General features: G+C 36.9%; 1 protein-coding gene across 1 annotated transcript in view; it reads right to left on the bottom strand.

Annotated features, from left to right (window-relative positions):
- LOC109052099 (echinoderm microtubule-associated protein-like 4) overlaps positions 1–4,102 on the bottom strand; it is a 51,790-nt gene extending 47,688 nt beyond the window's left edge. The window contains 1 exon segment of the mRNA XM_042768493.1: positions 3,481–4,102. Within this exon segment, the coding sequence (XP_042624427.1) occupies positions 3,481–3,550 (70 nt within the window). The 5' untranslated portion in view covers positions 3,551–4,102.
- Positions 4,103–14,194: the final 10,092 nt, after the last annotated feature.

Here is a 14,194-nt window from a genome sequence, read left to right as displayed (position 1 = left end):
TGGTATATGTATATTTTAAAATCATTTATATCTGTGCAGACGTCAAGGGATATATAAGCGGAACAGCGAGTAGTTCCTATTCACATGCTCACAAGGTTTAGATATCAATTGCACAATTCCAAACTACCCTCTGACCGCTAGATAAACTTAAACACACTAACACATCCTACACAAACACACACACAGCAGACAGCAGTTGTCCATCTGTGAAAATTGTCTGAGCTGGAATCTCGCCTAACATACATCAACTCCAGCATCAAATACAAGCAGACGGGTTGTAATAGAACCTGCATGTGTGTGTGTGTGTGTGTGTGTGTGTGTGTGTGTGTGTGTGGCTACCTAACCATATTTTGAGCACAAATTTGTACTCAGAAGTGAGCTAAATCCTCATTTTGGGAACGTTCTCATTTGTAAAAAATAGTACAAATATAATCTAAATAATTTTTGTTTATTTGTGTAATCGTGAAAATCATCAATTTAATCCATTTAATTTATATTTATACATTTGCATGACCAGTCTATTATCTGCTATTTGTGTTCAATTTAAAACTTTGACTTTTCAGAACTTTTTGAAGTATTAAAATAAGCAATCAGCAATCATCTGGTTATTTTAAGTCATCACAAAATGCATATGGTGATTTGTACATTTGTGATATTTCCATAATTTCAGTATCGCCATAAAAGTATATATATATAGATGGCCCTCAAGCATGTTAATGAAAGACATGAAAAGATAAAAGAGATATTAAAAAGAGAGATGAACTTTTGTAATATCATTGTTACGCAACTGTCATGCAACATCATTTAATTTTCCCCTTTTTTCATTGCCTTAAAAATTAAAACAACTTTTCTCCAGCACTAATGGAATTGCAAAAATAATGTTTTCAAACAGGTTTCCATTATCTGCCATATTGGTCAGACAAACCCCAAACTCACGCTATTGGTCGAGCCTTTGTTGCCATGCTGGGCTGGGCTAGTCTGGATGCTTAAACAAACAAGGCAATGTTTTAAGGGGCCACAGACACACAGTGTTTACACTTAGAGGAAATAAACCTGTAATGGTTTACATACAGTTGTCTCTGCACAAAAACCCAGATGGGAGAAAATGTTTTACCATTTTTAAAAAAAGACAAACTTTGGCTTTCATTAAATAAGAAGAGAAAAGAAAAAAACAAAGAAGGTAAAGTGAGACAGGGGAGGAAGTAAATAGAAAAGCTTGTGTACAATCTGCAAACACACTCAGAACACCAGCTGAACACATATACTGCAGGTAGATACACAAATGGTGTGTGCAAACAAACATACACACTCACACTCTCTCACACACACACTAGTTAATCGTTCACATATTTATTGTTTCTTCAACCAGCGTTTATTACAATGAAAGGAAGAAACACCCTGACCAGAGGCAGTCTTCTGCCCACATTCAGCCACTGAACCTGAGTATTTCTGTTTCACATCCTCAGTAGTAATACTCTTACCCTAACCCTTCAGACACACACACACACACACACACACACACACACACACACACACACACACACACACACACACGCACACACTTTTACAAAGAGATTTGCTTATACTTCCCCCAAGCCAGTTCACCATGAATGAGGCACCACAAACAAGACTCTGTACAGACGTGGCATCGCAATAAAAAGCCACAAGATACAGATACAAGCATCTACACACACGCATGCTAGACAAAAACATCAACTTAGAAAATGACAGTTTATCAAGATAATCCTTGAATGTTGACTTGAGAAAGCCTTATCTGGAAGGTCAAATTTTTTAAATGCCTTGAGGACTGAAGGTTATATACACTATATAGACAGATTGAGAGAAAGACAGACAGAAAGATATTTACTAAAGTTAAAACAAACAGCTTGCACAGAAACATTTTACAGTCTTTGTTGTTCAGCTTGTCGATGAATATTACTATATCTCATGAATCTGACTAGAAGAAGAAAGTCCTATAAGACATATTACCAAACAAATGCATAGTTTAAGCAAGTATATAGAATATATACCACCATAGTAACTAGACCTAATTCTGTTTAAAGACATATACTACCATTCAAAAGTCTGGGGTCAACACAGATTTGTTAATGTTTTTTTGCCTCCTATGCTCACCAAGGCTACATTTATTTTTACCAAAAATTCAGAAATCATCGTAATATGCATTACAATTTAAAATACCTTTTTGTCTTTTCTATTTCAATATCCTTTATTTTTTTTTATTATTATTTTTATTTTTTTACTGTGAACAAAGTTACATTTTCAGCGTCATTGCTCCAGTCTTCACTGTTGCATGATCCTTCAGAAATCATCGTAATATGCTCCTCAAGAAACATTTCTGATTATTATCAATGTTGAAAACAGTTGTGCTTCTTAATATTTTTGTGGAAACTGTGAAACATTTATTTGAAATAGAAATCTTTTGTAACAATTTAAATCTCTTCAATGTCACTGTTGACCAATTTAATGTGTCTTTGCTGAATAAAAGCATTTATTTCTTTCATAAATAAATAAATCTTACTGACCTCAAACTTTTTTTAATGGTAGTTTAGACCTGAAATTTCACACCAAACTGAAAGCTCTGAATATGAATAATTATTTTACACTTAGAACAAAGTTTTCAACACTCTTCTCAATATTTAATTTCTAACAAAAATCTTAAATGAGAAATCCTCCACAGTGTACCTATTCCCTCAACAAAGGTCCAAGGATCTGCTACACTGTAAGTAAATGTGCAAGTTTAATGGTTTGAAAAGATAAAGTGTGATAGCATGTAGGGCTGTGCCGAGTTTGGTGCATTTAGTTTGAACACAGTCAGAAATGTTCAATATAAGTCTATGGTTTTTGCAATGTTGGATCATCTTTTGTGGGAAAACCGCATATTCAGTTGGTTAAGAGAAAAGAACTCTCCATTGGTGTAGGGACCAGCATTCAAATGCCGAGTCTGCTGGATGTAGCTTGAAGAATCTAGTCAAACTCAATTAATTTTCAATGGATGTTGAATATTTAAAGCAAAATGGATTTTGGAGGGCGACATCTGATCATCTATTCTCAGAAAACCACAACCTTAAACATAAAAAAACTAAAAATCAAATTACAAATAACCAAAAAAAACTCTCTCAAATAAACTGCTCAACTCACTAAACAAACACACATACACAACCACAGAACTCTCCATTGGTGTAGGGACCAGCATTCAAATAAACTGCTTTACTCACTAAACAAACACACATACACACACACTGAGGTGCATCAATGTAGTGAGGTTAGAGCGTTACACACTTCCTCTCTGTGTGGTGTGCAGAGGGGAACCTCCAAATGACAAAAAGGAAGACTCGTGTTAATACATTGCGCACGCACACACAGGCACACACACGCAGACATGCATGCATCTCAGTACTCCCGCTTCATAAATTCATTCACACATACAGCCCTCCCCACAATGCCGCAGCGCTGTATTACCGGTGCAGTGGTGGTTCAGCGTGGCTGCCGAGTTGCACACTGGAGCTAAACCTGTTGTGTTGTCTTCCATTCTCCACTCGTGCGTACGTCTGCAATCTTCACTGCTGCACGTCTGCTTCTACGCTTCTCCTCGTATCCTCCTTTCTGGTCTGTCTGACTCCTTGCAGTCTTTCTTTGCCGGTTGTGTCTGTCTTTCTGTGTCTCACACACACATTCTTTTTTTCCTGGACAGTGCTGCACACACATACACCCGCTCACACAAAAGCCAGAACGAGCGAGTGAGCACGAGGGTGAGAGAGAACAAGGGAAACTAGAGGAGGAGGAGATAAAGGGATAAAAAAAGAAAATCTTGGTTGGCTAAGGGAGTGGCTAAAGCTCGCACGTCTTTAACCTCTGCCGTCCCGATGGAGCCACACACACACAGTGCATGTTGTTTTAATGTGTGCTGAGACGGGGGGGAAGGGAGCCCCAGGAGAGGGGAGGAGACCACGTGGAGGTGTCAAAGCTTCCAGAAACTGGCCACGCACACTTCAGCAAATAACTGCAGCTCTGCAAGCCTCGTTCAAAAGACTGTGCACTGGCTGCTGGAAGTGCACATGCTGAAATATTTGTCACATCATATGATTTAAGACATCAAGATGCAAAACAAAGCTGTAAATTGCTATTCCAAATAACTGCTGAGACTATTCCGGGATAGAGAACAACTCAAGCACCCTAGTTTGCATACTACAGCATTTAATATGCAAATGTATAAATAGTGATAAGCTCAATAGCATAGGCTGGTACATGAGACCTCAGAAATACACAAGCTGAATGCTGTCATCTTCGCTCATTGGAACTTTGTTCCCGAAACATGTTATGTGACTAATTACAAAAATAACATGACAATGCTGATTGGCTGATGGCACTGCAAACCCTTCATTAGCAACTATCCTGAGCTCTCTTGTGAAAAAGGGTTGTTTTATTGTATTGAATGTACACTTGTAGCATATTTCAAATCCTAAAACTATATGTTTAAAAAAACTATACTTTTCTACTATACAAATAACATATAAAAGGGCTCATCGGACCATTAGCATCTCGCTTAAAAATGACCAAAGAGTTTCGATATTTTTCCCATTCAAAACTTGACTCTTCTGTATCGTGTACTAAGACCTACAGAAAATGAAAATTTGTGATTTTCTAGACTAATATGGCTAGGAACTATACTCTCAATAATCAAGTAACTTTGCTGCTGTACCACGGGTGCAGCAGGCACAATGATATTACACAGTGCCTGAAAATAGTCCCCAGCTAGATATCGAAACTCTTTGGTCATTTTTGAGCGAGATGCTAACGGTCTAATCAGATTCAATGATCTATGCTTAGCTGCAGCTAAAAGTGCAACCAACAGACCCAGAGATCGGCAGAATGGATTCGAAAACGGTAAAACTCAACTGTTTAACTCTAGGGGAGTTGGACAATGAGACTATTTTCAAAAATAGTGGCATGTTCCTTTAAGTTACCTTAATGATCCAATCCAAGAAACCTTAAATAACATTACGTAGTATACAATTTTACACAATGAATTTAACTAGATGCTAATGCAAATAATACACAACAAAGCGGTTGGTGTATCTGGATAGTATTTTATGAAGTGTAGAATCCTACAATCAAGTATTACAAACTATACAGCATACTATTTCAGATTGCTACACAAAATATGAGCCCTATCACTAATCCTATGTTCATCCCATGACCATAATGCTTTGCAAAACAATGTGAGTGAATGACTGTGCATGCGTGTTTATTAGGGGCTCATGTCTTTACCTGAACGTCATTCCAAGTCTTAGTGTCAAAGTTTATCTACAACTTGTGTGCTTATCATATATTTGCAGTTTATATCTCTCAGAGTTCAATGAGTTATAATGGTAAGTGTGCCTTGGTGGGCCCACGTTCAAAAAACAACATCTATTTATTAATCTTACACCTGAGTAGAAGGAGTGGAGCATAGCAGCAGTGTATAAAAAAGAATGAAACATTTAATTATCCCACGTTTGTGAAGGGGCCAGCATGTCGCTGAGGAGAGCTATGAAACAATGAGAAGGAGAGCAAGTGAGAGAGAGCATTCCTTCAGCACACAGCTGCCAAGCTGGACAAAAAACCAACAACAAAATGCAACTAGTTGGAAGCCAGGAGGAAAGTTAGAAAGAGGAGAACCGAGGAGAGAAGAAATATTGTTGCCACATACACCACAATCCTTCAGCATAAAAAAGCCCATAAACCCAACGACAGGAGATTGAGAAGATAATCATAATGCAAGAGACAGCACACGAGGTGGAAACGTCATCTTGCACTGGATACGAGTGTCATACTGACACAATTACAGACGAGGAATGAAAAGAAAGTAGGTCAAAGGCCAATCATAGGGACTGTCAAAGTCTTTCACACGCATATGCATGCACTTGCACACTTAAGGTCTGCATTCAGCCAAACTTATTTCATCTTACAATGTAATTACAAACCACAAACAGGGAGTACGCCTACATCTGAAAGATCAAAAAAGACATATTAGCTCTTTTCCAAAACCTTCTAAGCTACATTAGCCTACTACCTACATTAGGCAGTTTCATTGATGGCAGTATCCCAAGTGAAATGGAACTTCTGATTTGAAATGCAACCGATCAAAATTCAAGCACATTCCAAACCTTGCAAACTGTTTGAACCCTGAAAACTCTTCAAAGTCTAGAGCTTTGTGGATCATACAGATAATGAACTAGAAAATAGTTTTATTTTACTAAATAAATGTACAATTTCGGTGTTGTTCTATCTTTACAGTATTAAAGTAATTAGAATATTTATAATAAACATTTCTCATTTCTCTCTCTAGCAACACAATCTATGCACAAGTTGAAAAAGTGCAGTGTTAGGCTTATTTTTTTATTTATTTTTTTGATCTGGCTGTTACTGGCACTTGTTCTACCAGTTGAACTACAGTAAGTGAATCTTGGTCAAGCACTGAGATAACAGTACATGGGTACTAACACAGCAGTGGCAGTCTTTCTATATACACACCATATATCAACTTCATTCCAAAGCTGTTGGAGGACATTGTCTATATCTGGTTGGTAAAATCATACAGTTTCTAGAATCACAAATTGGATAACTGTCTTCTGAGGAAGTCTTTTTTTTTTATTCACTTGCACAAACTGTTCATTGGCATATTATCTGCAAATCTGCAGCAATATTTGCTAGAATGGAATTCACAGAAAATGAATCGCACCAAAGTGCAGTTCATTTGCTTGAGCGCAAAAGCAATTATGCAAATCGAGGACTGTTGCAAACGTATCCACTGCATTATTGCTGATCACAATTTTTCATGGGTCGAATGCAAAGCACTAAGTTCTAGAGGATGCAGCAGATCAGCACAATCTGGCAGACTGCAAAATGCAAAATGCACTACTTTACTGAGACCATACAGCATCACTACATCATTTCAGAAGTAATGTTGCCATGATAAATGGAAAATGTATGCATTTAACCCTCAGACACCGAAGTAGTGATATCCATCTAGAGTTGCAAATGTTCACCACTATTTTTCGATACAGAAAAGTATTTGAAAAATAATATATTTGAACCAGCAAGGATATAATCATGAAAAGTTACAAAATTTTACTATTTGACAATTTAAATACTGTATTAAACATCAAGCTTGACCCCATAATGCCCAGCATGGCATTTTCGCTGATTAAGAAAAATGTCTGTCACACTGCACCGCGCTGCTTGCATCTGGTGTAGACAAAAGTTGTAAGGGTTAAAATAAAAATAAATAAATAATACAATTATCATATAATTATAGTGTGAAGTGTAATCTATTATTAAAATATAATAACTTGCTCCACCTCTGAAAAAACATGTCAAATTCCATTGACTTGCTCAACCACTCCCCATTAATTACCTGGATTAGAAATGAGTTATTTCTTTTTTCTTTTTTCTTCAATATATGCACACACATACACACAAACACACACACTCTTAAATGGCCAAACTTCACTGGGTAGACCCTATCTTGGAAGAGGTAGGGGGTGGAGGGGGGCTAATAATGTAAGCACTATTAATGAGCCCTTGTGTTTAATAAAATGCATGGGAGAATGATTTAAAAACACCATTTAATAAATTTAGGAGCACCTTCTAATCAATGACAAAAATGTATGCGATATTTGACTCCTTAAAGTGATTTGCAGGGGCATCTTTGTAATGGATTTTTACCATATTAAATGTGTCATCTTTTGTGTCGAATTCATACATTTATATTTATATATATAAAAAATATTGAAAACAGTACATTGAATTGAACAATAAATTGTTTAAGAGGCTCAGAAGTGGCATGAATGCATTTATTTATCAGTATTATGAGATTAATGTTTTATATATAAAGTTTAAAAATATCTTTTAAAAAATATTAGTACACATATTAAATGGTTTTAAGTACTGGAATTATACTTTAAAATGAAAATAAAAGGACCAGTAAGTCACTGTCTTTGTCACTGACTCATTTATTCAATCGATTTGTTCAAACGACTGATTCATTCAGGACTGTCCTTGTGAATGGGTGATTGAATCATTGACTAGATTTGTTAAAAAAAAAATGCAGTTTCTTTCATAAACTAAACACTGCCAGTGTTGCCAGACTGGGCATTTTTAAATTTGATTGTGCGGGTAAAAAACTGGTTTGGGCAGATGGACAAAATTTGGGCTTGTTTAGGGTCAGTCAAATATCTAAACAGTATAGGCTAATTGATAAACAAAGAAAACCCAAGTGTGCATGTACAGCATCCAATTAGTCATCATGACATTACTAAACACACACGACTACTGCAGATTCGGCTGATAGTGACACTGACATCGCCAGCCGCACTTTTAGCCAATCACGAGGGATCAGCAGTCAGAAGTGATGATTCATGAGTGACAGTTTTTTAGCATGATAAGGGATCCGATTTTGAATGTATAACTTTATATTCAAGCAATCTAAACATAACTTATACGGTAAAGAGTGCTAGATTGACTCAACTCTTAAAACGTGAATTACACCTATTGAGGGAGATGACATGAAGGCTCTATTATCATTGTAACTCTGAAATGAGAGCAAAGTTGAATAATTTAATCAAAATCTACACTGAATATGGGACTGTGCCAAGTTCTGTTTTATGGTCTACAATATGTGCTTCACAAAAGGCTAGCTCTGTCTGAAGTTAAACTGTGACACTAAGGTAAGCACATTACTGTTGTTGTAAAAAATGTTTTGGTTGGATTATCGTACAGTATGCATCAATGAATGACACCGTTTTCCATTAGCTGCAAACTGCATGTTTTATGGCCAATCACAAAAGCCGATATTGTGCAGTCCACTTCCACTTATGTATATGTATGTATTTTATTTTTATTTTTTAATCGGCTCCTATTTTTTTATGGATTCATAAGATGCATAAGAAGTGATCAATAGCATTTTAAAAGGAAAAGGCACACTTGCACAACTGGAAATTTGAATGAAATGAGACTTTTGATCTATCAGTTACTTTTTCAGCAGTAGGTTAACTCTTTTTGTGAGTCAGGTCGGTCAAACTGGGCATGTTGGCATGTGAGACCTTAAGGCAAATTTAACACTGTTGAAACTGCCTTACACAGGTGTGCAAATTCAGTAATTCAAAATGCTGATACGTAACATAAGTGCTGAGGTGTATACCTGGTGTTAAACAAGTAAAAGGTGCAATATTTTATTTTAACAGATCTCCGAGCAAATTCCAACCTTTTATGTCCGTAAATCTACCCACTTCACCCCCTTTATAATATTTAATTCACTTGGCTCAATTCTTGACAATTTTAAATCAAACTTGGGCACAAATGAGAGGCCTGAACCATAGACACAAACATGTTGGCATAATGCACAAATCCCAGAGCGAGACCTGCAAAATAACTTTGCTGTAAACACAAGGCATGTGCCACTCCCCATGTCCCAGCATGCCTGAGGAGCAGGACCCGCTGTTGTGTGGCCTGGCGGTGGACACAGTCATCTCGAGAAAGGAAACCGAGGCTTGTCAGAGGCCCACAGACCTCACACTAAAATAGAGATGACAGGAAGGCAGCCGGTGGCACACAGGAAAGAGAGAGTGTGCGAAGGGTGAAAGCAGAAGGGCTGAACATACTTTCAGTGAAGCATCTGCACGAACACCCGACCCCTTCCCAGAAACACTGTCACCAGTAAAACGCACTGCTACAGCAATATCAAACACCCCAGCAGTTTATGAGAGTGAGTAAGTAGTCATTTAACAGACATTTTTATCTAAAAACACTTTATTACTCTAGTTATTATAGGGACGGTCCTCTTTGAGCAAACAGGGGTTAAGAGTAATGCTCAGAAAGCTCTGGGGTCTGAACCTATAACATTCTGGTAACTAACCCAAATCGTCAACCAACACACCACATCACTCTGTGGAGCCAAGAAAGAGTCACTTTCAGTCTCAGATGCAACGCCCATGGACCAACTGATGCATGTCACACATAAAACTGTGAAGAACTTGCAACAAATCAGCAGTGCCAGTCTGATTTGGCTTTACTAGCAGTCCACTACTTTATGAAAATTACTAGAACTTTCCTAAATAGGACGTTTTTGATCAGAATAAGCTGTAAAGAAGACCTCATCTTATGTCGGTAGTCTGGCTAGGGGTGACTAACTTCAGCAATCCATAAATGTGATTAAACAGCATTTGAGTGAATAAACTCTACAGTACATGTAAAAAATAAATAAATAAATAAATAAATACAGTGTTGTGAAAGCGCAGAAATTCTCAGTGCTTCAACCAAAACTCTTAACCGGTGACTCACAACACCCACTGAGGCTAGACAGAAGAAAAAACATTTTCAAGGGCACATTTCCAAAGATTCTTTATTTTAGTGGCGATAAAGAAGAAAGGTACAGATCAAGCAAGCTTCCACTTGAGTAGGTAAAGACATGCATATCCATTCTGTGGTGTCAAACCCAGCTGAAGATCTCTGATTTGATTTACTGCATTATTATTCCTCTTCACCATTCTTATTTTTAATTTGCTCCATATCTCTCCATATCTGTCCTGCATAAATCATAATGAGGCTAATGGTTTTTGACATGACACATTTGGGCATGTCTGAACGGTGGCTTTAAGGGTTACACAATATTTGAGAGTAATGCACTCTGATACCAGTATGATCAGTTTGGCTCTTTCTCTCTTGCTGAAAGATAGAGGTGTCAACGTCAGAGACCAGAGTGCACTAGAGTTTGAGAGGGCGAATCAGGGGATCCTAAAAACCCTTTACTATCATGGTAAGAATACCCTTCTTCATAAGTGGGCAATTCTTAGTTATAAAGTGGACTAGACATTTTACAAATAGTTAAAATTGCAGCCCTGTAAGACTAGAAAAGCCCTGACTTAAAGTCTGATTAGTGGGCTTGATTAGTTTTAGATTTTTTTCTTATTTTTAGTTCTGATATTTCTGCTTTATTTAGCGTGTCCTGTGACCACATGCTTTGCTTCAGCTGTTGGGACAGTTTGCAGAGTAAAGCAGTCTTAGAAAGTTGCATCTTTAAATTAATTCTCCTGAAAACACTGACAGGCATCTTTGGTGACTGCTTTGAATCTTGCATTGTTTTTTAGCATCTTGCACAATTCAAAACAAAAAAACTCAAGACCCCTGCATTTCCTTACATTCAATTGTGCTCTGTCAGGCTTTGAACTTAAGAACACGCCCCATCTGAACACCTGATCAGGGGAATGTAAAGTAAAAATAAGTGACTAGACAGTTAGTCTAGTCTAATATACTAATATGTACTAATGATAAATTGCTGTGATGTAGTAAATGTGGTTTTGCACATCTCTAGCTGCTATAATGCATTTCATTTGTAAGCAGGTAAAAAAAAACAAACAAAAAAAAAACTGCTGTTTGTAAAATTATTATTATTATTATTATTATTATTATTATTATTATTATTATTATTATTATTATTAAGTAAAAGGTGAAGTGTGTAATGTCCAGCCATTTGCACCACTAAATGAAATTGCAAAAATAATAATTAATAATATAAAAAATATATATATTTTTTTTTCTATAGCTCAAACGGTAGAATGTGGCACTAACAATAGCAAGGTCATAGGTTCAATTCCCAGAGAAAGCAAAAATTAAAAAAATAATAATAATAATAATAAAAAATAAATATGTTTTGGTAAATATAAACAATTGTTTTTCAAAAGGTTTTCTGAAAAGCCTCCTTGTCCGCAATTGGTCTGACAAACAGATAGCCCCGCCCCCCAATCTCACACTATTGGCTGAGTCAGTGTTGCTGTGCTGAGCTGGTCAGATTCTCAAACAAAAATAGCAATGCTTTGAAAGCACTAGTGTTTTACACTATTTGGGGGAATCAACCTGGCTTAGTAATAGTTGCCCTATAACCCTTTCACAAGTAAGTTTAAAATATCCTAGCTGACCCCCCAGAGTGAGGTTTTTTTTAAGGCAACCATTATTTTAGGACGTTTCCCTCATTGTTTCCATGGTGACGCGTCATGCTTGCCTCATGACACCACGGCCACTATGACACTATATGACAGATGTATTGCTTTTAATTCATTGTTCTTTTTTTTATTCAAAATATTCACAAACTAGCTTACCATGTCATCACTGCCGTGTTTGTTCGCACTGCAGTTCTCAGAGAGTCAGAGTCAGTCGGTTTTACAGCACGTGAATTCATCAATTTCTCCCAAAATACATGTAAGTAAGTGTCTGGTGAACTTTATAGTGACTCACACTATGTGTATCTAATATGAATAAAACATGTTGGCAAATTATATTTAAATGGATTGTTATTGCTGCTTCCATAGACATCAGTGTGTATATTACAAACTCTAAATGTATTGTTTTATGTTTATTTAAATGTCTGAAACTTAAAATAAATACTGCATAATTGCAATTATATGACAAGCGCAGAGCGTGTACAGTACGTCTCTGGCTCAGCACCAGCAAAAGCGCAAAAGCAGAGTTTCAATTTGGCAGTTATGTGACGTCACAGAACATTCGAACCGCTCAAAAGATTAATATTTATCTAGGGTAAAGTCTTTTAACATCACACTTCAGCTTCAGAGGTTCTGTAATATCATTTACAGAGCTCCACCGCTCCTTCCCGTGATGAACGTGGTTTGTTTAGCCTCGCTAAATTAGAACAAGAAAGACAGAGAGCCAGAAATACACCAACACACATGCATGCATATGCACAGCTGGTCCCTACCGTGATAAGGGCATTTGAGGTCTAACGGGCTACTGAGAGAATGACTGCCATGAGTTATAGGACTGACACACACACACAGACATAGCGAGGAATGACAGAAAAAGAGACATACACAGACAGAAAGAAACCACATTGGGGTGAGCCTGACAAAACAAGGCATGTTCGACATACAGCAGTCACACGCAAACTAGCGTTTAGGGAAATGCCTCCCACATCAGCTAGTCTCATGTAGTAAGGCTTTTGAGAATCAGCATGAAGTCTGGTCCACACTGCAGTTTATTTTGGTCAAGAACTGCCCACTTAAACAGGAAAGGGCCATTTGACCGACATGCATAGTGTCCAGCCACGGACTTTGAGGTTTATTGGCAACTATTCTTGCTTACTTGGTACTAAGTGACTCTGTAACTGTAAATATCTAAATCTAATACTGCAAACTTACAAAAAGCTGCATTCTGACTCCCAGAAATTAAACAAAGCAAACTAATCGGAATAAAGCATGTTGTTTTCTAAGTGTTTTTCATTCATCTTTGTAATTTGCATCATATTGTCCGTGAGAGGGCCGTCTGAGGTTGTGATCAAGACGCTAACAAAAGCATTACATAAACATCCGGCAACATGGTGGCATCATAAATGGCACTGTACAACACAGTAAGGAAGTCTGAAGCTTTTTTGTTGCTTAACTTGGCCACAAAACCCTTTTATGGCTTTTCAACTGCAGATTGTTAGAGGAAGGTTGTGCTAGGACACCGCAGGGCTGGGCGATATAGGCAAAAATTAATATCTCTGTATTTTTTGGCCGATTTGCGACATACGATATATCTCTCTATTTTCATTTTTGCATTTGGATGAAAATTTTTTTTTTAAATATTATATATTTCACTTACTGTCAAATGTTGTCCAACAAAACAATGCATATTAAAGGCTGTGAAAACAAATAAAGTGAATGTAACTATGTAAGCCTTTATATTTTGTGCAAAAAAGGGCTAAAATTACATTTATTCTAACATTGTAACATTGCAATCTAAAAACAAAAATAAGGCTTTTAAAGCTGAAGTTAAATTCACTAAACTAAAAATGAAAATAAATGAGAACAAAAGCACAGAGTTGTGTTAGGCTATTTTGATTACCCCATTAGTCACTCTACAGTCAGTGTTATCATAAACATAGACTTACTTCTAGGTTTAAAATGATGCATGTCACAATTATTGTCCAACTACAAATATTTCAGCGGAACGTATATTTTAGTCAGAATTATTGCGCTCCTTTTTTATTGAGCTCTGTCTGTTTGGCGTGCATGTGCGCGGCGGTGCTCATACACTGAATTCTGTGTGAAGTTTAGTGGAGAATCTCAAAGCAGAAGGCTCATGCACTTCTGCTAGAAAAATGGAAATATGTAATCCTGGACCACAAAACCAGTCTTATGTT

This window comes from Cyprinus carpio, chromosome A13 (genome assembly GCF_018340385.1).
Source record: "Cyprinus carpio isolate SPL01 chromosome A13, ASM1834038v1, whole genome shotgun sequence".
Classification (NCBI taxonomy): domain Eukaryota; kingdom Metazoa; phylum Chordata; class Actinopteri; order Cypriniformes; family Cyprinidae; genus Cyprinus; species Cyprinus carpio.
This window is presented reverse-complemented; position numbering and strand designations above follow the sequence as displayed.